Source organism: Hydra viridissima, unplaced genomic scaffold (genome assembly GCF_058129835.1).
Source record: "Hydra viridissima isolate aposymbiotic clone 2 unplaced genomic scaffold, HvirCarnegie_v1 scaffold_8, whole genome shotgun sequence".
NCBI classification, from domain to species: Eukaryota; Metazoa; Cnidaria; class Hydrozoa; order Anthoathecata; family Hydridae; genus Hydra; species Hydra viridissima.
Window position 1 is genome coordinate 2,973,015 of NW_028324307.1, and position 26,032 is coordinate 2,999,046.

Genomic DNA, 26,032 nt, shown 5'->3' on the forward strand with positions numbered 1-26,032 from the left:
AGCAGTTGAATTATGAAAATTTTAGAAACTTGAAAATGGCAACGGACCTTTTTAACCGAATGAATTTTTACATAGCGACCAATTTTTCATTACTTATCGCGTTTTTTAAAATCGTCTAGATTGATAACCAGCTTTTAGGCTGTTAGTAGTGTCTCAATAACTTAATTTTATCAAGAAGGAAAATGAAAGGGGAATATTATTTTATGATTGAAGAGGATCTACCTAAAAAAACTTTTTCTTTGATTTGTTTACAAATATGGAAGTCTTTTTACATTTTTTTTGAGCGGTTAAACTTAAAAGTTTTTCTACTATTACTTATATGAATTTTTTAACATTTTATTACTTACAAAAAATCTTACACTCAAATTTTTTTCTTGTTCAAAACTTACATCTAACCATTAACCTAAATTGATAACATTTTATTAATATCGTTTGTAAAATAAAAATTTTCCTTATGTAAAATGTTTGACTAAATGTTTCTAATAAATTTAAATAAAATCTTTTACTTTATATACAGTTTTTTATTGATATATTAGCTTACTTCATGAATAGCTTACGTTACTTCATGAATATAAAAACTAAGTAATGCATGTGGTTAAGTTTGATGGTTATTCAAAAGAGCTATCCAAAAAGTTTTATTATTTTTAGATGAAAATCCATTACAAAAATTTTAATTTTATTTACAGGGTCTGTGGATATTTGGTTGCAAAAAAAAATATATCCTATTGGAAAAAAACAAAAAAAAAAATTTGAAATAGGTATTCCATGTCATGTTGTCAGATTTAAAGAATGACCACCATCTAAAGTTGGTCAAAACGTTATAATACCATAAAGAATGTGATCAAAAGAATGAAATCAACAACACTTCTTGTTGATTCTTGTGATGAATTCTATTGTTGTCAGCAGGAAGAAAAACTCAGTAAAAGTTTAGATGTTACTAAATTACTAAAAAAAAATTAAAAAGCTTATTGGTTGCCCTATTATTGGTAAAAGAGTGTGGTCATTTTCCATGATTGCTACCATTAAAAAAAGCATCGAGACAGAATATGACTTGGAAATAGTTCTTGAAGAACTAAAAAAAGAATTCAATCCTCATTTACAGCTTTGCCAGTGTAATTTTTGTAGTAAAATACCAAAAAAACCAGCAACTCTAAAAAATTTGAACACTTTTTTGTTTTTTCTGTCTTGCGGAAAATATAAAGGTTAAACAACTCAATGAAACATCATGTCCAAAATATGAAGAGCTTATTTTACCCGAAGATTTGATTTCCAGTATTTAAACAAATTTTCTTTTAATTATGTTAACTGTTGCATGTACAGTATTGGACAAAACATTTGCAACCAAATAATGCTAATTTAGTTTCTTTATATAAAAGTGCTGCATTATTTCAATTATGAGAAATAACTATGTAACTGTTTAGAGATAATGTTTTTCAAGTTTTATTCATCACAAAGTTCATTATTTCTACACGAAAATTAATAAATTAATCAAAAGTATTAAAAAAAGTTGATTTCCTTCTGGACAAAACAAGTGCAACTCGACAAAATGTTGACCAAGCTGTATTTTGCTATCAATATTTTGTGGCGAATCCTTTGTTGTCGATCACAGCTTTCCATCTTCGAGGTATAGATTCGATCAGGTGATCAATGAAACTTTGTGAAATCGCTGCCCAGGTCTTTTGGATTTGTTCAAATAGTTGATCCTTATTACTAACACCTTCACGATTAATTCTGCGGTTGACGATCTCCCACAGGTTCTCGATAGGGTTGAGATCCGGAGAATGAGGAGGCCAATTCATCACCGATAGGTGGTTGTCTTGAAACCACTGCTTGACTACTTTTGCAGTGTGTTTCGGATCGTTGTCTTGCTGAAAAACCCATTTTATTGGCATATTCCATTCAGCATGAGGTAACATAACATCTTTCAGGATATATTTATACATGAAACGGTCCATTATTCCATCGTTTCGATGTATTGGACGTAGACCGTCAGCAGAAAAACACCCCCAGACCATTAAATTGCCTCAACCATGCTTTACGGTCTTACGGCAAAGAAACCGCTGATTTCACTAAAAAACCAGAAGAAAATACTCCTGTTTGCTACATCTCATATTGACTGGAATGTGCAGAAATGGCGAACTGTCCTGTTCAGTGATGAATCGAAGTTCAACATCATTGGGAGCGATGGCATTTGCCGTATACGTCGACCGGCCGGAAAACTCCTCGATTTACGTTACTGCCATAAGACCATAAATCATGGTGGAGGCAATGTAATGGTCTGGGGGTGTTTTTCTGCTGACGGTCTACGTCCAATACATCGAAACGATGGAATAATGGACCGTTTCATGTATAAATATATCCTGAAAGATGTTATGTTACCTCATGCTGAATGGAATATGCCAATAAAATGGGTTTTTCAGCAAGACAACGATCCGAAACACACTGCAAAAGTAGTCAAGCAGTGGTTTCAAGACAACCACCTATCGGTGATGAATTGGCCTCCTCATTCTCCGGATCTCAACCCTATCGAGAACCTGTGGGAGATCGTCAACCGCAGAATTAATCGTGAAGGTGTTAGTAATAAGGATCAACTATTTGAACAAATCCAAAAGACCTGGGCAGCGATTTCACAAAGTTTCATTGATCACCTGATCGAATCTATACCTCGAAGATGGAAAGCTGTGATCGACAACAAAGGATTCGCCACAAAATATTGATAGCAAAATACAGCTTGGTCAACATTTTGTCGAGTTGCACTTGTTTTGTCCAGAAGGAAATCAACTTTTTTTAATACTTTTGATTAATTTATTAATTTTCGTGTAGAAATAATGAACTTTGTGATGAATAAAACTTGAAAAACATTATCTCTAAACAGTTACATAGTTATTTCTCATAATTGAAATAATGCAGCACTTTTATATAAAGAAACTAAATTAGCATTATTTGGTTGCAAATGTTTTGTCCAATACTGTATATATATATATATATATATATATATATATATATAACCTGTATTCTTTACAGCTATATAAACATAACGAATTAATTTTAAAAAACTTTCATTTGTGTATACAATTATAGATTAAATAAATGTCTTGTGAAACAAATGATGTTCTTTTTCTTTTGGATGTTGAATGCTATCAAAGTTATGAAATAAGTATTTTACTAGAGGATTTTGAAACCGAATTAATTATTAATGAAGAGAATTTTGATATCTCATCCTTCGACAAGAATTTTTTTTTTCTTCCAGAATTCGAAGAGCTCGACATGAAAAAAGTTAGTTCTGAATTAATGAGATGTGAAAAATGTAAAAACATTACAATACCAAAAAATATAATGATAATCACATCCTTAGATGTGGTGAAGTCCATTCAACTGAATCATTTTCAAAAGATCGAGCGATCTCTAATGATAGTATACCCAAAGTGTGTTTTGTATTTATACGGTCATGAAAAAATAAACATGTAATTCCTTTTTAGAAAATTTTGAAATTTAGATATTCTCAATGATGATGTGCAAATAAAGCTTTTAAAGAAATTTCCAGTATACTTTTGGGAATCGATAAATGAAGCTTTTAAAGATGAATTTTTCAACATGTCAGATAAAGGTTTTGTTACTGAGGGCAATATTTTTGTCATGGTTGCTTCTAAACTGCTATTTCACAAAAAGGAAATAGAAAAATCAGTTGAACATTTTAATAGACTTTTATCTGTTAATATGTTTGCAACTTTAAATGCGTCAAGTAATACTCCTTGTTCTCGCAATAATATGTCAAATGGTTAATAAAATGAGATTGTCAGCTAATTTAAAAACTGAATGGAATAATATTTTAAAGTTAATAAATATTGAAGTTAGTGAGATCCATATTAACATGTTAAGAGTATTTGTGTTAAACAAAATATACGAAAAATGTTTATTACGGAGAAACAAAGTTCTCTTTGTAACTGATGAGAAAATGTTAGAATTAAAATTATCTTTAAGAGAGGAAAAGGTAGTAATGTATGTTTCTGAATATATTGTTTTTTTTTTTTTTGCTGAAAAAATACAAAAGTAACAAATCACCATTATCTTTAACTATCTGTTCTGTTATAAATTCTTGGCAGTTGTCAAACAACATTTTTAATGACGCTTTATTGAATAGCACAAGATCGTGGATTGACCGAGCAGATCGAGGAGCATTAATGCATGTGACTGATGAGTTTTATTTGTTTATATGCCATGTTAAAATCATCGCAAGATCTATACTAAATAGGAACTTACTAGTGAATTATAAAGGGCAGGATCTTAGAGATGATTTAATGTCAAATTTCCAAAAAAATGCTCAGTTAGATGTTTCTTGGTCATCACTGACTCGAATTCTTGAGAATTTAGATTTATCTCAACTATTAAAGCTAACAATCTTAAAAAAGTGGATATCAATGTGTGCTCGTTCCTTTTTAACAGCTTGGATTAATGTGGTAAAGTATTTAAATAAAGGTGACATTTCAAGTCGAGGTGAACCAGGACTAAGAAAAACTCTTTTTGTAAAAAGAAAATAATTAAAATTATTTAAATCTTGCAACAGTCAAAAAGCGAATTCAAGATTTTTTAGTATTTGAGTTAGGTAACTTCCAGGAACGTTCTAAACTAAAAGCCTTTGTATGTTTATACGTATGTCTTGTTAGATTTTTCTTCAAAATGTTATGCTGATTTTAACTCAAACACCAAAAAATCCTGGATCCGCTTCTGAACCAGTGAACATTTTAAATATTTTTCATGAATTATAGTTTATTTAGAGTTATTAGCAATAAAGTAAAGATAAAAATTGATTTATTATCTTGATAAGCCTCATTTTTTCGATGCTTTTAAACAGGGTCCCTGAGAAGGGGGGGGGGGGCAAAATGAACAATTTGACCCGGATGATAGATGTACAAAGGGTGCCAAAGGAAAATAAGGTATCTTAAAAAAAAATTCTTCTCTGATAATATAGAAAAACTTGGATAAACAGGGGCGCCAATCAGGATTGCTGTCTCAGGTGTCGTGACGGCTCTTGGCGCCCCTGATATTAAGTACCCACCAATTTTGCATTACACAAGAATACATTATCCATAAAATATGCACACAGTAAAAGCCACTGATTTAGAACCCCCTATCCTTTTATATTAACGTTATAACAAAATCAATACACCTCCCGTTTTTCTGTTTTTATTAAAAGATCGCCATCCCATTTATTACAAAGAATCAAATTTTTTGAAAAGTTCATGAAAAAGACTTTACTGGGCATTCCATAAAGGTTGCGTGGGGAGAAGGTGTTTGGTATAAAAGAAGGTGAGGTTTTATTTGTATATGACGTTAGTTTAAAGGATTTTTAATTTTAAGAACATTTTAAACTAGGCAAACTTGTGTTTTTATGAAGTTATTGCTAGAGAACTTGTTTTCCAAAGTTTAGTAATAGTGTCAAACATCATTGTTGTCTGCTATAACTTTCATTTTCACGTTTAATGTTCATGTCATAAAATGGATAAAAATAGTCTTATAAATTCGCTTATAAAGTCTTATGAGCTTAGGGGCCATCCATAAAGTATGTACGCAGTAAAACCACTTATTTAGACCCCCCCCTCTCTCTTGTACACACCTAAATGCTTTTAACGACTCCCTCTCCTTTTGCGTACGTACGCATTATTTTTTACAAAATCAAGATCATCCTTCACCAAAACATTAATATTTCAAAACATTTATAAAAAGAAATTTGTAAAAACTTTATAAAGAAATATAAAAAACAGTTGTGACCGAAGTCAAATAAAAACATCATATTGATCTTTACACTCGCGAAATTCAATGTTTTTATAAGAAAAAAAAATCAAGTTTAGGAGAGAAAGAGAAATAGTCAAACCGCGTCTTTAACAACCCTTCCCTTCTTATACGCATTTGTACGTGTTTGGGTTACCCCCTCCATATACCTGCGTACGAACTTTATGGATGGCTCATCATTAAGAAAAAAGCCGATTGTCATAGAATATTTAATTAGATTTTTTTTGAAAAAAAAATGAGGGGATCTCAATTTTATGACGTTTTTTTTAAGGGGGAGTATAGGAAAAAAGCCCTCCCAAAATTACCACCTCAAGCCCTAATGTGAGGGCAACGAGGTTGGCAAAATATTTTTTTACTATTAAAGCTTGAATCCTCCTAAATTTGAGGGGGTTTCAAACTAACTCAAAAAGATTAGTTAAAAAAAAAAAGGTTAGTTTAATATATATATATATATATACATAAATATACATAGACACAAACACACAGGTAGACAGGCGGTAAAACAAAAATCAAATGATATTTAAGACTCAATTTCTAAAAAAGGAAGAACTTTTATTCATTGAGTATGTATACAAATTTTAAAATAAATAAAATCAATATTTTCTCGGCTTTTTCTTCGGCAGATGTATTGTGTCAGTAACATCAATCTTTAGATCTTCTTGAAATCTTCCTCTATAATTTCCATTTAAGGCTCGAATAAGATTGTCACCGGCAATATTTAAACCTAGAAAGTTACGATTAAATTCTTCTAAACAAGGATTTTCGTTTCCTCCCCCTCTTCTTCGCTGCTTAGAAAAATATTCCTCTATAGGATCTTGACTGAACTTTTCTGAAAGTGTGTACTCTATACCTTCTTCTTGTAAAAGAGCTGAACCAAGTTCAGTAAATGAGTGCACTATTCAAAAAATTAATTGATTTTTTTAATCAAATAATAGATGTAAAAACTTAAGTTTTGCTCATATTAATCAATGTTTACCTGTAATTCTGAACCCTTCTTGGGTTTGTTTACTTAAGCAAATTTTTTTTATTTTATCGATAAATTTTTTAACGTTTTGACTGGCTTGTTACCATTCATTCAAAAATTTAATAAACGTTTCATTCAACCACTATTTAAGAAACAATATATTCTTATTAATTATTTGTTAATAACATTAACAATAACAGTAATAATAACAGGGTTGCCACTCTTTCCGTGACTTTTCCAAATTATTTCCATTTTATCTACAATATGGTCATTTTCCTTACTTAAACACAATATATTTATTTGACAAACTAAACATTTTACAACAACAGCTACACCTTGCAAATTTCTTATCATATGTATTAACAAGCTTTTCTTAAAAAAAAAACATTGTTCAAATTTAAAAAAAAAAACGTATTTTCCCTGAGCTTTGCTGAATTTTATAAATAAATATGAAAGTTCTTGAGTTTTTTAGGTTTTCCTGGGTATTTCTGGTTTTAGTGACAACCCTGAGTAATTAATAATAATTATTAACATAACATTAACATAAACTATTTTTATTACTTTCAAAAAATAGTCACAAAATAACGAAACCGGAAGAATAAAACAGTACAAATAGAACAGTAAACAATGTAAATAAAAAATCTTTAATATAGAAACATTATACCTCAAATCTTTTATCCAAATGAGTTTTGTATACATCTAAAGCCGGTTTTCTAGTTTTATTAAACTGCCTTGAAACATTAAGGCAATCAAAGAAGGTATCAATTAAATTTATAAACTTTTGTAGACATCGTGTTTCAGCTATATCCTGCTCCTCCAACATGTGAACAACAGTTTGACTCAACACCTTAAGTATAAATATATAATTTAACTATTAAAAAATATTGTACTAATTTTAAAATTTATCTGCTATATGCAGTCTAACCTGAGCAGCTAAATCAACACGCATTCTAGATTGTGGAGTTAAATGAATATGCTCATCTCTGAGTTTGTGTCCCAATCGTAGACCAACAGCATCATGAAACATCCCCAAATCACATTCATAGACATTCATAATATGAGGCCATGTTATAAACTGATCTTCAATCTGAAACAATTTTTTATATATACATTTTACATTTATAAATCATAGCCACTATATCAATTATCACAATTACCATAATGATCTTGAGCATCTTTACCTGATTATCTACCTTATAATGATCTTGAGGGATGGACGCCAAGGAGAAAGGCCCTTGGCATCCCCCCCCCTGCTTCTGATGCCCACATATTTACATTATTTTAATATTTAAAATAAAAAGAAATTGAAAAAAAAAAGGAGATGGACTCGCAATTTAACAACAATTAAGAAAGAATATCTTAAACATTATATTTTTTTATTTCCCATTAAAGTTTTCCTCATTATAAAGTGTTACATGTGATTTTATATAGTTTTTTTTGCGAAGTAAAGTTGTTTTTAACTTTTCAAAATGAGATTTTGACTAAAAAAAATTTATATTATTTTATTTAAATAAATTTTTTTAACAACTTTATGTAATTAGAAAATATAATTAAATTGCAACAATGGCAAAGTTAGATGCTTTTGATTTTACTACTACAAAAATTCAATCATTAAATAGGTATAAGACATTCATACTTTTGGTGCTTTAGTATTTAGTTTGAACTATATCATTTGTTTATCAGTTAAAATTCATATTTACCAATTTAGGAAAAAACATGTTTCAAACTTTGATAAAGGTAGAATAATTCAAATGCACAATGCAGATTGCTCTTTGCGTAAAATATCCAAACAAGTTGGATGTGGAAAATCTACAGTTCAAAGAGTTGTGTCCAGATTTACTTCTCAAAGTTCAATTAGCAGAAAGTCAGGGTCAGGAAAAAAGTAAAAAACGACAGAAAGAGAAGATCGATTGATTGTTAGGAAAGTGAAGAATTGTAGGATATCAGTGAGTCAGATAAAGCAAAACTTAAACCTTGAACACTTATGTAACAATACAATTGTTGCAAGAATAAAGAAAAATGAAGAGTTTACTTCAGGGTGGCAAACAAGAAAGCCTTTTATAAACAAGAAAAATCGTTTTAAGAGATTAAAATGGTGCAGAAATTATTTAAGCTGGACTTTAGACCAATGGAAACGTATCATATGGACAGATGAATCATCTTTTGTGCTACAATATGGTAATTGAGAAAGTATCTGGAAAAAAAAAAGTGAACCATATAATTCAGACTGCTTGAGTAAAACATGACAAAAAAATCATGGTTAGGGGTGCATTTGCTGCTCATGGAGTGGGAAACCTGTACAGAGTTGAAGGAATTATGGATCAACAAAAGTACCATTCTATTTTAGTTCACCAACTATATGCTGCTCATGGAGTGGGAAACCTGTACAGAGTTGAAGGAATTATGGATCAACAAAAGTACCATTATATTTTAGTTCACCAACTAAAACCTACTATAACACATCTATTTCTAGATGGAAACTTCAGCAAGACCCAAAGCATTTAGCAAAAAAAAAAATAAAAGATATATACAACAGGCTGGTATACCTACTTTTAAGTGGCCAGCACAATCAAAAACCTGTGGCCTATGTTTGATTCGAAACTAAAAAACAGAACACCTTGTAATGAAGATGAATTACTTTTGACACTTTTAAAAGGTTGGAATTCACTGGAAGTTGTTAACAAAAAAAGCTTGTTAACAAAACTAGTTGAAAGCATGCCCCACAGATGCCAAGCGGTTATTGATGCAAAAGGTTATGTGAACAAGTATTAAAAATGAATATTATACTTAAAACTGATTGAATTTATATTTAGTTGTAATTGCATTAAGCATTCTATATTAAACAACATAGATGAAAACAATTAGAAAAGCTGAATTTCTCTATTTTAGTTGATTTTTACTAATTCCATAGTTTTGTTATAAGTCTAACTGTTTTGTTGACTTTTTAAAAATTTTTAATAACAAATATTGTGTAATAGAAGTTATTATTTAACATATTTTTAATAAAGTTAAAAAATATTTGAGAAAAAATTAATTTTGTTTGCTTTTTTTAAAAAGATCATGCTGTCCCATTTTTTATTGAGGACACTGTATTTATTTATATTATATATATTATATATTATATATATTATATTTAACATTTCTTAAATCTATGTATGTTTACAACGTGTATAGCTATCAATAACATAACGTATATTATTAATATTATTAACTATTATTATTAATATTATATTATATTTTTAATATTATATTATTAATTATTAATAGCAAAAAAGTTATTATTTATCATGCAATATTACAAAATAATAAATGCGTATTTATCGAGACAAATAAAATAAAATGGCGCCATCAAAGTTCATAAAAGTTGGGTTTAAAGAAAAACTTTGAGCTTGATGAATGGAGATGAATGGGAGTGAATGAAGCTAGTATTTATGTTAAAAGGTATTTTCAACATTGAAAAAATAAATAAAGATTTCTTAATAAAATGGTAACACTTAAATGTAAGTTTTTTAGGTATGTGGCGGTATGTACTTTTATTGTAACAGCTAACAGCAAAACTATCTTTTTACTTGGACAAATCAGCCTCATTACCTAATTTATAGAACTAACTTTATAGCAACTTTCCAGCTATCTTCCAAGCAATTTTTTATTAAAACAAGCATTAAGAGTGTGATTAAATTATCAATATCTTAAGAATCCAATATGTGCTTTGGCGTAAATACTTGGCCTGTTTTTTTCAAAAGTCGTTTAAAAATTTTTGAATTTTACGCATAGTTTTTGACGGCATTCGGAACCTTTGCATTTTATCTCGTTGCACTTCCATCTCTAATACTTCCATGCTCCCACTTAGGTTTACTTTGAAGTTTAGAAATTTAATTTAAAGATTGGTCAGGTCAGGTTTGTGAGATAGAGAATTAGATAGACAAAATTAATTATAACAACACTTAGCTAAAAAAAAATCAAAAAGCAACCAATTAACAATTTAAAAAGCAACCAATTAAAAAAATTTATTCTCATGATGATGTTGAGTCGATGAGAGGTACTAGTGGTGAAGTTGTCACTTGTGCCGCACTTTTTGGTGTAATAAAACTCAGCAACTTTAGCATATTGTTTTAGTATGCATGTTTGACAAAGCCAAACCTTGCTTTTTGAATGTACCATTCCATACTTTGACTTGTTGAAGCTTCGCAAAAAACTTTAAGGCACTTTTTACACTTGAGTTGGTTTGCAGCTGTTATTGTTGTTGGAGTCGCTGCCATTGCATGGTTTATTTGCTGCTCGTCATTAAAGCTAAGCTTACGGTGTTTTCAGCTTGCTTTGCTTCATGTCTACATTTTTTCGTTTTTTAGTGTCAACTTGTTGGATGCGAAACATTTGTTGCAAAGCTGCTGCAGGCGATTGGGGCGATTGCAATTGCTTTGAAATTTATTCTTTTGAATTTTCTTTTGAATAGTCAGAGTTATTATTATGTTAAAGGTTGTTTGCAGCTGAGTTGACTTTTGAGGTAACTTGGAAGCTGATGCTTTGCGACATATACTGATGCTAGATGTTGTTGGAATAGATTCAGAAGGCAGTAGCTGAGATGGTGTAGTTCCTGCATTGTTTTTGATGCAAATAAGAACGACCCGAAAAGTGACATGTGTCATATGTCCGTCTACGACTAAAATATAAACGCCTATAGTTAGATAGTTATAATTAGATTTATTTTATTAAATAAATAGTTAAAACTAAGATTAAACTAATTACTTGCCCTTTTTTTTATGGCGGGATCATATTCGCCAGTGAGTCACTTCACTAATTACTTCGATCCATCCGGATGGAGATAAAGCGTATTCGGCATTGTCTTGACCGCTTAAGCACCAATCTCTGTGCAGACGTTTTTTGATTTAAAAATAGTGTATGGAATAAGTGATTACCAGCAGCATTGATGCTGTTTGCAACTTTATGATGGATTTTTTTTTTCATCAAAGTTTCATTAAAGTTCCACAAGTGAAATGAAGTGTTTTTGTTGATACGTGCTTCGTTGAATTTTTTTCGTATTGTGTTGAAATACTTTGTTACTAATTCTTGCGTGTAATAAGTGGTTCTGAGAGATGAAATATTGCCTATGGTTATGATGTTTAACTTATGACTCAACCGGTTTTTGAAAAGTTTATACCAATCACGTTATTGAATGTTTTACCAAAGTTCAACTAGATAATTTGATGAGCGTATTTACTAGAACTTATTCAAGTTGTTGCGACAATCTCGTGCTTGAACCACTACCGATTGTTTCACCTATGCCGTGGACACGCCTGTCAAGAGTTGCTACTGGTATGGTGAATGATTGAGCAGTTTTCTTAAGTGAAAATTCTCCGCTTTGTAGTTCCGCCACTGCAAGTGCAACTTGCTCTTAGGTGTATAGTTAGTTTTTTTTTCTTTGAGAACAATTTGTTTTGAGACACATTTTATATGAATAGAATTAGTAATAATTGATTTAAAAATTATATAAAAGGCTTGTAGAGATTTTTAATTGCTTGCACGCTCGTTTAAACTCTGTTAATAAGCGTCAGGTTATTGTGCGCAAGCATAGTTGAATTATGAAAATTTGTTAATCACTTGAGATTTAAAAAGTTAGTAATCATTTAACAAGGGAGAAATTAGTATATTTCGTTCAACCGAACAATTTTCCATTTCCGTTTTAACTTTTTTCCCTAAATAACAAATTATTTTTTGAAAAAAGATTCTTGAGCAGCGTAAAATGTTTTACTAGTATACTTATTAAGTTAATTGATATCAAGCTTAATTTGCGAGAGTTTTATGTCGTTTAATATCGTTGCGCATTTGAAAACTTAACAATTTAAAAAAAAAAAAAAATTTTTTTAAATTAAAATTTGATATCTTATTCAAAAAAAATATTCTCCACAACACGATCAAAAAATATTTGCAAAAAGTTTATTCAATAACTAAATAAGAGCAAAAGATAAAACATTCTTATAACTATTTCATTCTACCCTCTATTTTATTCTAACCTGTTTTACTCTATTTATTGATATCAATACAAAAATTGTTTTAATAACCAGATTTATCGTTCAAAAATTGGATATTTCTGATCATTTCTCTTTTAATTAGAGCCTATTTTTTTTCTCTGCAAACCATTTAACGAGCATTTTTTTAATAGAGAATTTTAGCTTTTTTAATCCTTCTATTCATAACAGTAAACCCCTCCATGTTTACGGCAACAAAATCATTTTCAAACAATGTGCATCTTTTAAGCTTTTTTAATGTTAAACCAATGCAATTTTCAGCTGATAAGTTTTTAATTAAGCAGATGATATACAAATTTCAAAACTTTTCACTAGAATTGAAGCGTACTTTTATGAGATATTTGTGATTTTTAGTTGAAGTTTAATTATCAATGGTGAGGCTGTATTTTTCACCACTCGCTTTATGTATATATATATATATATATATATATATATATATATATATATATATATATATATATATATATATATATATATATATATATATATATATATGTATATATGTATATATGTATATGGGTATGGGTATATTTTAGTTCTAAGGTTCTCTATTATTTTAAGAAAATGATTATTTCTTTTTTTTTTTGACTTTAGTACCTTTTGTCCCAATTCAGTAATTCAAAATTTTTAGCACAAAAAGTTTTCTTTTTTCTTTTCAATTTTAATAGTTTGAATATCTCTGCAAGACAAAACTAAGTTACTATAAGTATATAATGTCACTGATATATACTTACCCCAAAGAATTTTTATATTTTTATTTCATTATGAAATCATTTTTGATGCAAATAAATTTGAAATAATAAAAGTATCAATAATTGAATAAAGTGGAAAAAGGGTAATTTTCCAAAACAACGGCAAACAAGCCGAGATTTTGTAACTAAATGACATATTGATTAAATGAGTGTATAAAAAATAATACTTGATAGAAACTTCATTAATTATAGTACTTTATTAGATTATATATAATTATCGTAAATTTTTAAATGTAGTCTCCATAAAATATTATCTTTTATATGCTCATTGACTTTGCCATTTAGCTACAATATAGCTTTCACAGTTTACTATTAATTGTTTTGGAATATAATCTTTTTTCCATTCATAGATATAAAAATATTTTATTATAACAACAACATCAATGACAATAATTGAAGTAGCCATAGCAAAAACAATAACATGAATAATAATTAAAAATAAGAATATAGATAAACATTTATAATAACAACTTGATGTTAATTATAAAAAATATAATAGTGGCAATGATAATGATAATAATTGTAATATTAACAATAATGATGATAATATTAATTACAAGATAAATAAATATATAATAACGATAATAATAGTAGTAATAGCAGTAATAATAAAAATAATAATAATAATAATAATAATATTAATAATAATAATAATATTAATAATAATAATAATAATAATAATAATAATAATAATAATAATAATAATAATAATAATAATAATAATAATAATAATAATAATAATAATAATAATAATAATAACAATAACAATAACAATAACAATAATAACACTAATAATAAAAATAATAGTAATAATAATAATAATATTAATAATGATAATATTGATGATGTTGATGATATGATGATGATGATGATGATGATGATGATGATGATGATGATGCTGATGATGATGATGATGATGATGATGATGATGATGATGATGATGATGATGATGATGATGATGATGATGATGATGATGATGATGATGATGATTATAATGATGATAATACTACTACTACTACTTATAATAATAATAGTAATAAACATAGATCATAGTTTCTGTGTCAAATTGCAACAGAATTTATGAAAAGAGTTCCAAACAAAAAAACTTAACGTCTTCTCGAATACCTGAAAAAAGAAAAAAGATGTTGGTAGCCATACGAGGTCACAATATACCAATTTTGTGCGTAAAAACGATAACTTCGGTTGCTGTCTGTGACACAGCATTTACGACCTATGTTTATTATAAATATAATTGAACACTTAAAAACTTCGACTAAATAATTTAGCATGACCCTTAACGATTCACATGTACCAGAATATGGAAAAATAAAATATTTTCCTCCAGGTGTAACGCCATTTGCACGGTGATTAGGGCTGTTTACAAAGTTGGCTTTGGTTTTAAATCAACAATAGTTATATTAACCAGGGGTTTCCTACCTTCTTAGATCTAAACTTTCTATTTTAAATCTGAGCGACATATTTAACTTACCTTATTACTATAGATTGTTCTAAAAGTTTTAATCACTTTATGAAAAAAGAAGTATTTACATATTTTAATTATCAAATTTACCTGACTAAACCAAAAGAGAAATACCATTGTTTAAAAAAATCCGAACCTTTATTTTACTTTTAATCTGAAACTGTTTTTGTTTACCAGGAAATGTTTTAGAAAATATTTGTCAATTTAATTTTTTAATTTTGGAGAGCAGTTTTAAAATAGTTTAAGCAGTTTTAAAACAAATGTTTTGTCGTCAGTTTTTTAAGAAAAATATAAACCGTTCATTTTTTATGGATTATATAATGAAAGTTTATGAAATGTAAGCTAATGAAACCTTTTTAAAAGGTTTAACTTAAATGCAGATCAAAGCCTTTTATAATAAATTATAAAACTCTGGAATAGATGTATAGGTTTAAATGCATTTATAATTTTATGACAGTGCGTGAAAATGGTATAATCGTGGCGATACTTTTACTTTCAGCAATTTTTGTTTTTCTGGAATGGGAAATCCAAAAACCAAAAGTATAACGGGTGGAAATTATAGGCCGCTTATCCATTATTATCCAGATGTTGAAAATCCAGATAACAATGACTTCCTAATAAAGGATTTGGAAGAAATGAATTCAAAATTAAAATTAACAGACGCAAACCAAAAAATACTTGCTGTATCAATTTGTTCCAACCCATTGTTAAATTATCAACTCATAAACAATTATATGTATCATGCGTTTGTTATCATTAAAACAATAGATTGGTATTGGTCGATTGAAAAAAACACGGAAGGTATAACGATTCAATGTTCTAAAAAGATAGATATTGTGAGAAAATATTATAAAGGGAAGGAAAGGAATTGCAATAATTTTTGTAAAATTAAAAATGAAATATGCGCTAAAGGTAAGGGAACTATTAAGGATGTAGTAAAATTAATCTGCGAAAGCAACTTACTGTCAAGCCCATACCACTTTATTATAAGTAATTGTCAAGGATTTGCTGCAACAGTATTTAACAAAACAAACAAAGATGGTATGACTTGGAATCCAAGCGTCGATATAGTGGAGAGACTTAGGGTTCTCCAAGATCTGTATGTATTTCGGTTAGTTCTATACCCTGAAAAGTCAAAGGAGCTTCAGTACGTTCTAACTGTAGCGGCTCGAAAGAATAGCTTCGGAAAAGTTTGTTATGGTATTTAGCATTTTTTATTAATTATTTAAAATGTTAATAAATTACAAATAATATAGATTTTCTTAATACCAGGTTTTTACATTAGTAGTTTTCTTTATTAAAGTAACTGTTGATTTCTCTTTTTCGATATTATTCGTTGGCTTTTCTTTGAAACGGACATCGAAGTCGAAATCTCACTCCTCATTTTTTTAAATATATCAAAGTTGAGCTTTTATAATTTTCTTAAACTTTGTTAAGTATGCTTGTTGTTTATTATATTCCTCATACAAATTATCATTTTTTCACTGTAATCATGAAATCCGATATTGCCAACCTTGCTGTCCCGAGAATGCCACTTAAACGGGGTAATTTGTACAAATCCCAGGGTCACCTGTTGATAATTTTGAAATCTTTTAGGTACGTCTGCTAAAAAAATCAGAGTTTGAAATTACAAAAATGGAAAAAATTTACCTTCTCTTTTGACAATTGCTGAAAGATCCATACCATTGTTCATAGACCAATAAAACTTGGTGGCAATTTAGACTATGCCAATACCAAGATTTGGTTAAAACTTTATCCTAATCCCTGCAGTATAAGAAAAGTTATGGTTGTTTTAGTGTTGATTTTTTCACTTTCAGTGCAAAACTTTTCCGATTACAGCCTATATCAAGCCCCCAGGCCATAATGTGGATAACACATGTGCTCTAGTTGAATATACCGACAACTTTATAAAATAAGGATTTCCATGTTCTTACTAAAATTTTTGGTTTCGGGGATCAAAACGGTTGTTCTTGATTGAGCAATATTTACAGCATATGCACCTTTTTTATATAAAGATTTATATGACAGTACTGTTAGTGCCCTATAAGCATTCTTTTTATTAAACCACTACCTTAGAAGTTAGTTGAGACATTTTATCAGATTTTTTTATGAAAATTATAAAAAATCTTGACATTTTTCACTCTAGTAAATTTTCACTTAATCTACACATTGATTTAGACCTGAGGATTTGTGAGCTAAGCAAAGAAATGTGTTGAAAACCATTTGTAAATGACCTTTAATTGGTCAACATGCATTTTGAGTTGAAAAACCCATTTCATACAAAAAATCAGCTAAAAATGCCTAAAATTTTCTTAGTGCCATATTTTCAAAATCATTAAAAAATGTATAAGCTGGAAAATTCAATAAATTTTTAATAACTGTGAATTAATATCTAAAGTGTTTTCAATTCTTTTCATTTTTTGTGATAATTTAAGATATTAAGAATGATTCATCGAGATGAGATTGAAGGACAGCTTCAATCATTAAAAGATTATAAATAAATACATGATTTAAATAGAAAAGTGTCCTTAAAAAACTTCTGCTAATTTACTTTTAGATTTTGAACCAAATGATTCTAATCTTCCAATTCTAAATACCATTTCAGAAGATATAGTAAAATCAGCACAGTGTATGTAAGTTTTTTTAGATATATATCTTAAAAAGTGTTCGTGTTCTAATCATAAGCAACATTCCTCATTAAAACATGCATTCATCATAATAATTTTCCTCTTAATCAGATAGCCAAAAATACTCTTAAATATCATCTTTTAAAATTTGTATTTTTGGTTTTCTATGATCTAAATCTATTTTTTACAAGGTTTACTCAGTACTTAAAAGTTGGTACATTCAGAAACAGCGAAAAGTATTTTTTGAATTTTTTCTTTTTCTTTTTTATTTATTTATAATGTTGTTATGCTTGTCATTTTAACAAGTGTTTAAAAAATGTACTTTTTACATTTTTTCAAGACTTCCTATACCAAATATGATGTGTAAGTAAAAAATTTAATGTAATTTTATTAATATTTAACTTAACTTTGGTCCAGATTGATTTCTTTAATTTTCGAAAGCAGAGAACGATTTTGATATAAATAAATAGTATCTCTTACAAAAATATTTTATAATCGAATACACAAAAAAAACTTTTGGTTCCAAATAGATTAAAAGCCAATATTTTAAAAACATGTTTTTGCTTTAGACTTGCTTTCTTAATTTTCAAAAGCATGGAACAAAATAAAGTTAAACTTGCAAAAACAAGCAAAGTTAAACTTGCAAACAAAGTTAAACTTGCAAAAACAATTATCAAATCATGTCAATAATGTACAAAATGTCTTTTTCTGTTTAGAACTTCTGTTTAGAAACTATTTAAAAATTACTATTACTATTACTATTACTACTTTTATGTTAATTATATTAAATTTATTATTATCTGCAGAAAAAAAAATTGTGCAGAAAACATATTTTCAATATATACTTTTTTCTTTATTTCGTATCCTAAAATTTTGAAAAAAAGTCAGGGTTTTTGAAGGAGTTGCATTTGCATTTGAGTTATGAAAAAATATCTAAGTCAGCAAAACTTAGATATTTTTTGTGTGCTATTACATTACTTTGTATTACCAGCATTGTCTGGATCAAAATGGGAATCAATTTGAGAACAGTGATTGGTTTACATAATAAAGATAGATAAATTATAATATATACCTGATTATCAATTATTTAAAGTATGTATACCGCTTTCTTAGGACCAATATATATATATATATATATATATATATATATATATATATATATATATATATATATATATATATATATATACACACATACACATAAAGAATGGTTTGGATATAATTTTGTTTATCTAAACAAACCTTTCTTTATGCTTCAGATACAATATCTATTTAAACTTTATCCAATCTAGAATTAAGCAATGTATCAAATACAGATGTTTTAAAGATCATTTCTCTCTATATTTTTCATTGATTCCAATTGCATAAAATCAATAAATGTTCAACAGGTTACATCGGATTTTCTTGATACAAATTTGCCGTTAAATACAGCTGGTAAGCAAGATACAGACACTTTGATTGAAAGGAAAAAAATTAAAACCATGCTACTCAAAAGTTTTGATAAATTTTTAAGGTATGTGTGAATAGAATTTTTCTTTTCTTGTTATAAATAATCAAAGCTCTGAAAGATTATTTGAGTTAAATTATTAAGGCGCGCGGAAGATGAAAATAATCAAAGCATTAAAAGTTTTATTTAAATTTTTAAGTTTTTATTTGTTTTGTTTGCTGATTACGTAAAGATACGTAAATGTACAACGTAAAGATACATAAATACGTAAAGATACGTAAATACGTAAAGATACGTAACGATACGTAAATACGTAAAGATATGTAAATACGTAAAGATACGTAAATACGTAAAGATACGTAAATACGTAAAGATACGTAAATACGTAAAGATACGTAAATACGTAAAGCATTTACGTATCTTTACGTATTTGACTTTAATATTGGAATTTTATATTTATATCCAACTTTGATATTGGAATTTTATATTTATATTTATTTAGAACTATTTTAATGCTTATATTTAACATTAGTTTGTTTTAAATTTTTTTCAATTTTTTGATTGTTTTCAATTTTTTTTTGCTGATTGTGTTAAATGAATTTTTATTTAAAACTTATTTAGCATAATGTGTTTGTATAAGAGAGAGCTCATTAAAAGCTGTGGTAATTAAAAATCAATTGTAAAAGGAAACTGGTTCGAAAGTGTTCAAAAAACAGAGTTGTTTTTAACTCCAAATAATAGAGCTAATTCCATGCTGGGAATCAAACTCTTATTAATTAAACTTTTGGAAATGAGAAATAGCTTCACATTAACTGTATTAAATTATGTACTATTTATCAAGTTAGCTGGGCAATAGCTCCTAAATTCTTTGTGTACTGATATGTGCCAGCTATATATTCCATCTGTATCTTTCTTTCTATTTTACTGTATTCAGGAGGTGTCTGTTTTAATATTATCTTCCTTCTCTACAATCTGCCTTGAATTTTTTACTGCAATAAGTGTTTAGTCTGAAAAAATACATTTTCTTTAGAGTGTTAAGTATGGTAAATTGTTTTTATTATATTTTTTTGTTTTAAACAGACCTTAGTCACTAATTATGAAAAAAATGTTAGCAATTTTTTGACTGTTATGTAAATTCAACTATTTCCTTTCATACAAAGATAAAAAGTATGATTTTTTGTGTAAATTTTTAAATAATTGTAGTTGAAATTCACTTTTTTATTCTTGATAAAAAATATGAAGAAAAAAACTAATTAGCCCAGAAATTAAACAGCATACAGTAGATTTGTAGTGATTTAATAGCAGCAAGATAGCTTGAACTATTAAGTCTATATTCCATTCATCGCATTGAGACAGGTATTCTCATCTCAAATCTCTATTCCTGCCCAAACTATTTGATCCTATGAACACAGCCACAAGTGTTTTTCGAATTCTTACGGGTAAAAGTTTTTTTTTTAATTAATGGAGTATCAGTGAGCTTTTTCCTTTCCAGATTTGTGACAGCCAAAGTTTTGAGAAAGGAGAAAAATATAGATTCCAGTGTAATATTTTAATTTACAAAGTGTTATAAAACATTAAACTACTCTTTTAAGTTTTTGAGTTTGAATAGGTGGTCACTTATGCACCTGGTTTAAAATTATTCTGCTATGCACAAAGTTCTTTTGGGGTATTGTTTGTAGTATGGTAGTAACTTAAAGCTCAGCATCTAAGAATACTTAGATTTGCCGGTCATTGTACTCAGACAATTCTACTATTCAGCTATTAAATTTTTATTAGAATGGCCAAAAGCTGTGACTTTTTGGTCAAATGCTGCAATAAATTATTTAGAGTTCTATTTTTTTTGCTTCCAAAATAGCTACAAAATTTTGATTGCTTTTTTGTTATTATTTTACATATTTGTCTTATTATTTTGATCTTTTGTAATGTAATTGTTTAAATTATTTTTTTTTGTTTTTTAAATTTAGTTTTATTTTGTATATTTTTAATTTAGTTATTGCTGTTGTTATTTAAACAAACTGTGACAAAGTTGTTTTCTTTTTAAGTAAAATTCTTAATTTTGTAACAAACCTACAATAATCATAGTTATTGTTATCCAAATTATAGTATATATTTTTTCAATTAACCACAGATTTTTACAAAGAATTTCATGTAGACTTACTTGATAATGTTAAAAATGTAGACCATATTTCTCAACAAAATAGTTTTTTTAAAAAAAATTGTACAAAACAATAACAAAACAAATGTCGAACTAAAGAAACATTCAAAAGGCTCAGTTCTCTTTTAAATAGCAATTTAAAAAGCAATAAAATTGAAATAATGTATTGACAGGTTTTTAGAATATACAGGTGTGGCCATAATTTAATTTCTAGAATTTGATCATATTCATTAAGATCCACTAATTATGAAAGCGTATTTTAAAATGTTAAAAGCCTATATGTGTTCTCCATTTGATGAGTAAATATTAATCGTTTGATGAGGGAGCATCAAATTTTACTCTGTTTATTGTGAAAAAAAATCTTTTGTTATTTTTGCATTTGTCAAAGAAAGGTTAAACAACCACTAACTTTCAGCATTTTTGTTGTTGTTTGTTTTTTTTTAAATAACTCTCTGTGCATTAACATTGTGGCTTAAATGTTCTCCCAGAAAAAACAACTGCATTTTAGTGTGCTGAATAAAATTTCTACCAAGTTTTCCTCTTTATTTTACTTGAATATATCCATGTTTAATGTATCTAAGCAAATTTGATGGGGGATTTTTCTGTACTCTCTATTCTGGAGTTAATAATATCGGAAATTCTTTTAATCCATTCCAGCCTATGACTTTTCAATGGTATTCCTGAAAATAAACTCCCAAAAATAAATGCATTTTTAAAATTTTGTTAAAAAGTCCTAAAACTTTTTTTCAGTTATTTTTTAGCATTTTTGATAGAAATTGAGTTTGATAAAAGAGAATTGCTGAATAATTATTTATGACAAAAGATTCAAATGCTTTCAATGATATCTTTCCAGAAGCAAAAAAATCTCAATTATGCCAATAGTGGTATCCAGTTTCTTAGATACTACTAATATATTCAACGATAAGAGCAGAAGTATGTTATAAACACCATTTCAGCTTTTTTTAAAACACAATTTGTTGCACACTACACCCCTTATTACTATTTTACACCCTGACTGTTACCTTTCATAGTATTTTTCCACCTTATTTTACTCTTATGACCCAAATAGTACTTTCTTCAAATCTTAATTTGACAGTTTGCCAACCATTTTCTCACTTGCTCAACTAGATTGATCTTTTCTGTTTCTTTTGGTTTCATAATTGGAAAAAGTTTGATAAATGTAGATGTAACATTTAACAACAGAATATCTTTTATTTATTATTTTAACTTATTATTATTAACTAATATAATTTATTATTTATATATTATTTTAACAAAAGAATATCTTTCAAATAACTTTTCATGTAAGTTCATTTTCCTAGTAATTTAAACTCTGTTGGAGCTGAAATCTTTCCAAGGTACAATAGTACCATGAACACTTTGGAGCCAATATCTTGTGCAATTTATATTGAAGAGTAATTTTTCAAAATTTTATCTATTATTATTATTATCTATATAATTTCACTAAACTTCTTTTAAATCTAAGGTATTTAAAATATTTTTCTTTATGTTTTTTCTATCATTCTTTCTATGTAACATTTTTTAAAGGAAAGTTTTTTCAGCTTTATTAAAATTAAAATTGTTTAGTTTTGATTTTAATCTTTTTGAAGTCAATTTAAACTTTTTATTGAAAAACAAATTTTTCGAATTTATTATCATTTTATAAATGGTTTTTGTTTCTCAGCCCCAATTTGAAAACTATTCTCAATTTAATTTGTGCTCTAAAGCATAAAAACTTTGTTATCCAATTTTAGTTTCTATATTTTTTTAAAATTTATTTTAACTATCTATAAATCTGGTGCACCCTTTACTCTTCAAAGACTTACAGAGCTTCTTCTTAGTCCTCAAAAACATTACAAAAGTATATCAAAATACTTACGAGCTTTGGAAAAGGTTTGTGTTGGTTTACTAGTTTGATATGTAAACTTGATAAAAGTACTTAATAAGTAATACTTGATATGGTTTGTTGATAAAGATACTTGATAAGTAATACTCAGTAAAAATGCTTGTTAAGGAATATTCAAATAAAACAGTTCATTGAATCATTTTGTTTTTAAAAAACACATGAGGGACTGAAAAAGCTTAAGTTCTTAAAATTTCTGTTTAGAATATTTTTGTTCAAACAACAATTGAACCTGTTAATGCAAGTGAAGCATTTGTAAAATCTTTAATGTAAGTTTTTTGAAATGCTTTTTCAAATGTGTTTTTATTCATAAAACAAACTATTTTTATTGTTTGTTCATGTAAATATTTTTAATCTTTTTTATTTTTTTGCAAAGTTTCATTTGAATTATTTTCACCATAAAACAAAACTTTTGCAACATTTATGTAGTCACATTTCCTTTTTCATATAAAGTATAATCTGATTGTTTTAGAAAAAGATTTAAGTTGTTTGAAGAAAATCATCAAGTTTATGCTTATGATTTTTTTTTTATAATTATAATTTTTTTTAACAGAAGTTATTTACTGTTTGGCTGTGGAAATCTCTTAGTAAATGTAATTGCAGTTTTCCAACAAAATGAAGCTAACATTAAGAGTTTAAAAGACTTAGAATATGATACGTCAAGCAGTATGGCTTGTGACTCGACAACAGATATTAAGGATCCAGGTAATGTATCTGCTTTCAACTCAGCAATGGTTCAAAAAGATAATTATTCATCCAATCTAAACAATTTAAGCATTGATATTTGCTAAGTGCAAAATAATCACAATGAAATAGCAAATAGTAATGGAATAGAAAAAAAATGATGATGAACTGACTAAAAATTTGTGTAATTCAAATGTTCAATGTACATTTTGGTTTTATTTTGTTTTTAACTCTACATTTATTACAATTGTTATTATTTTTGTATTTGTAATTATTATACATTTTGTTCTTTTAGATTTTTTACATATTTATTTTTTAAGATGAATCCAGTCTAATTGACTTTGAAATAGCAGAGCAAACAAACACTGATAAAGAAATGAAATCATCATCAGAAGAAGAATCAATAAATTAGCTTTAAAAGCTTACTCTTTTGATTGAAGTATAAGCTCTTACATTTGACATTCAACATCACTAAAATAATGATCAGACTAGTGACTATTGTAATGAATATTTTTACGCTTTAAAAACTTATTGAGTGTAAAAAAAAAAAAAAAGTTTTTTCGTTGTCTTTTATTTCCTTCAAATTAATTTATCTATGTTTGTACAATTATTTTATTTCATTTATCTTATTTTCCCTGCAAAACAATTTCAGTTTAAATAAATATTCCAAATCAATCACTGATAATTTTGATTTTTTTTTTTTTCCTTTTCACTTTTAATAGTTTGAATATCTCTACAAGACATAAAATTAAGTTACTAAAAGTATATAATGTCTCTTATATATACTTACCCCAAAGAATTTTTATATTTTTATTTCATTATGAAATCAGTTTTTGATGCAAATAAATTTGCAATAAGTGGAAAAAGGGTAATTTTGTAAAAAAACGGCAAACAAGCCGAGATATGGAAACAAAATGGCATTTTCATTAAATGAGTGTATAAATGATAATTCTTTATCGCAACTTCATTAATTGTAGTACTATATTAAATTATATAAAATTATCGTAACTACTTTAAATGTAGCTTTCTGTAAAATATTATCTTTTATATGCTCATTGAGTTTGCCCTTTAGTTACAATATGGCACACAGGTTATCACAGTTTACTATTAATTGTTTTGGTATATAATATTTTTTCCACTCATTGAAATAGAAATATTTCACTATAATAACAATATCAATGGCAATAATTGAAGTAAAAATAACAATAGCAATGTCGTATATTAAAAGCTCTGATCTAAAGACGTCATTTCTCTTTCTTTATGGTTTAACGCTTCAGCGAACCGTACTTATTAATTATGTTTGTTCCTTGCGTTTTTAACTTGCTTTGTTGTCGTTATTGTAGTGACTTTATATATTCGATTAAAGCCTAATATTTAATATTGTATCTTGTTGCGGGCAATTTAATCGAATATATATAAAAATGGATGCTAAATTATTTTAAAAAGTTCTTAGTGACGATCCGAGCGAAGAGGATTATATTTACTGGAAAAAGATGCTAGCTATTTATTTAGAAAAAGCAGTTATACCAGCAGATAGTAAACTTGAAGTTTTATTTGTTTTATGCGGAGTTAAAGCCTTTACATTAATTCAAGATTCAACTTCATTCAACGAAGCAATAACAATACTTGACCAAAAGTTTCAAAAACGGTCAACGGCTATCATGATGCGTCACAAACTTTGATCGCTTAAACAACAGGAGGGTGAATCAGTCGAAAAATTTATGTGCAACCTAAAGCAGTTTGCCAGAAAGTGTCCAACACAGTCTCTCACCGCCGATCAACATAGAAGTCTATTAATATGCGATGCTTTTATTGCAGGAATTTTTTCACCAACTATTCGACAGCGACTACTAGAATCTACAGAAGAAAATCTAGATGTACTTTATAAAACAGCACTTACAATGGAACTAGCAGCCGAAGATGCTCTCAATTTAACAACTACAACGGCTTCCACCGTACTACCAAATTTTGCTGAACCAAGCAATTATCAAACCTTGTTTTTGGTGCGGTGGTAAGTTACACCCAAAAGCAAAATGCCCAGCACGTAACTCTACCTGTACAAACTGTCAAAGAAAAGTTCACTGGTCAACCGTCTGTCTGTCAAAAACAAAAAAAAATTACGCTAAAACAGCCGCAATTAACGAAAAATGCACAGACGACGAGGATGAGAGTACACAACTATCTTCGGCCATAGCCGCAATTAA

At 27.8% G+C, this 26,032-nt stretch overlaps 4 protein-coding genes and 3 pseudogenes across 9 annotated transcripts in view; 3 read left to right on the top strand and 4 right to left on the bottom strand.

Annotated features, from left to right (window-relative positions):
* LOC145186651 (mannosyl-oligosaccharide glucosidase-like) overlaps nt 1-26,032 on the bottom strand; it is a 405,622-nt gene that overhangs the window by 235,855 nt on the left and 143,735 nt on the right. The gene's annotated exons all lie outside the window — the stretch shown is intronic.
* Nucleotides 1-26,032, bottom strand: part of LOC149884515 (dynein axonemal assembly factor 4-like) — a 381,661-nt gene that overhangs the window by 211,894 nt on the left and 143,735 nt on the right. The gene's annotated exons all lie outside the window — the stretch shown is intronic.
* The window catches only part of LOC145186554 (uncharacterized), a 246,865-nt gene that overhangs the window by 77,098 nt on the left and 143,735 nt on the right, over nt 1-26,032 (bottom strand). The gene's annotated exons all lie outside the window — the stretch shown is intronic.
* LOC149884523 (uncharacterized) lies at nt 3,091-4,538 on the top strand (annotated as a pseudogene).
* On the bottom strand, nt 6,384-7,996 carry LOC149884524 (uncharacterized; annotated as a pseudogene).
* Nucleotides 8,315-8,940, top strand: LOC149884525 (uncharacterized; annotated as a pseudogene).
* On the top strand, nt 13,031-24,491 carry LOC149884526 (uncharacterized). Of its 5 annotated transcripts, none has more exons than XM_090096435.1 (8): nt 13,031-13,154; nt 17,570-17,645; nt 17,831-17,875; nt 19,028-19,152; nt 23,062-23,134; nt 23,349-23,413; nt 23,698-23,849; nt 24,149-24,491. In XM_090096435.1, the coding sequence occupies exons 4-8, from the start codon at nt 19,121-19,123 to the stop codon at nt 24,238-24,240; spliced, it is 414 nt and encodes a 137-aa protein (XP_089952561.1). In that variant the 5' UTR covers nt 13,031-13,154; nt 17,570-17,645; nt 17,831-17,875; nt 19,028-19,120; the 3' UTR covers nt 24,241-24,491. The 5 variants fall into 5 exon arrangements, 4 of the variants coding, with proteins under 4 accessions (XP_089952561.1, XP_089952562.1, XP_089952559.1 ...); XM_090096436.1 differs by having other exon boundaries at nt 17,570-17,641; XR_016455139.1 differs by lacking the exons at nt 13,031-13,154; nt 23,349-23,413; nt 23,698-23,849; nt 24,149-24,491 and adding an exon at nt 14,382-16,212.

Coding starts and splice junctions, on each gene's coding strand:
- LOC149884526 (XM_090096433.1), top strand. CDS start 15,531: ATGGGAAATCCAAAAACCAAAAGTATAACGGGTGGAAATTATAGGCCG. Junction 16,213..17,569: donor CTTCGGAAAAGTTTGTTATG/GTATTTAGCATT, acceptor ATTTACTTTTAG/ATTTTGAACCAAATGATTCT. Junction 17,876..19,027: donor ACATTCAGAAACAGCGAAAA/GTATTTTTTGAA, acceptor AATGTTCAACAG/GTTACATCGGATTTTCTTGA.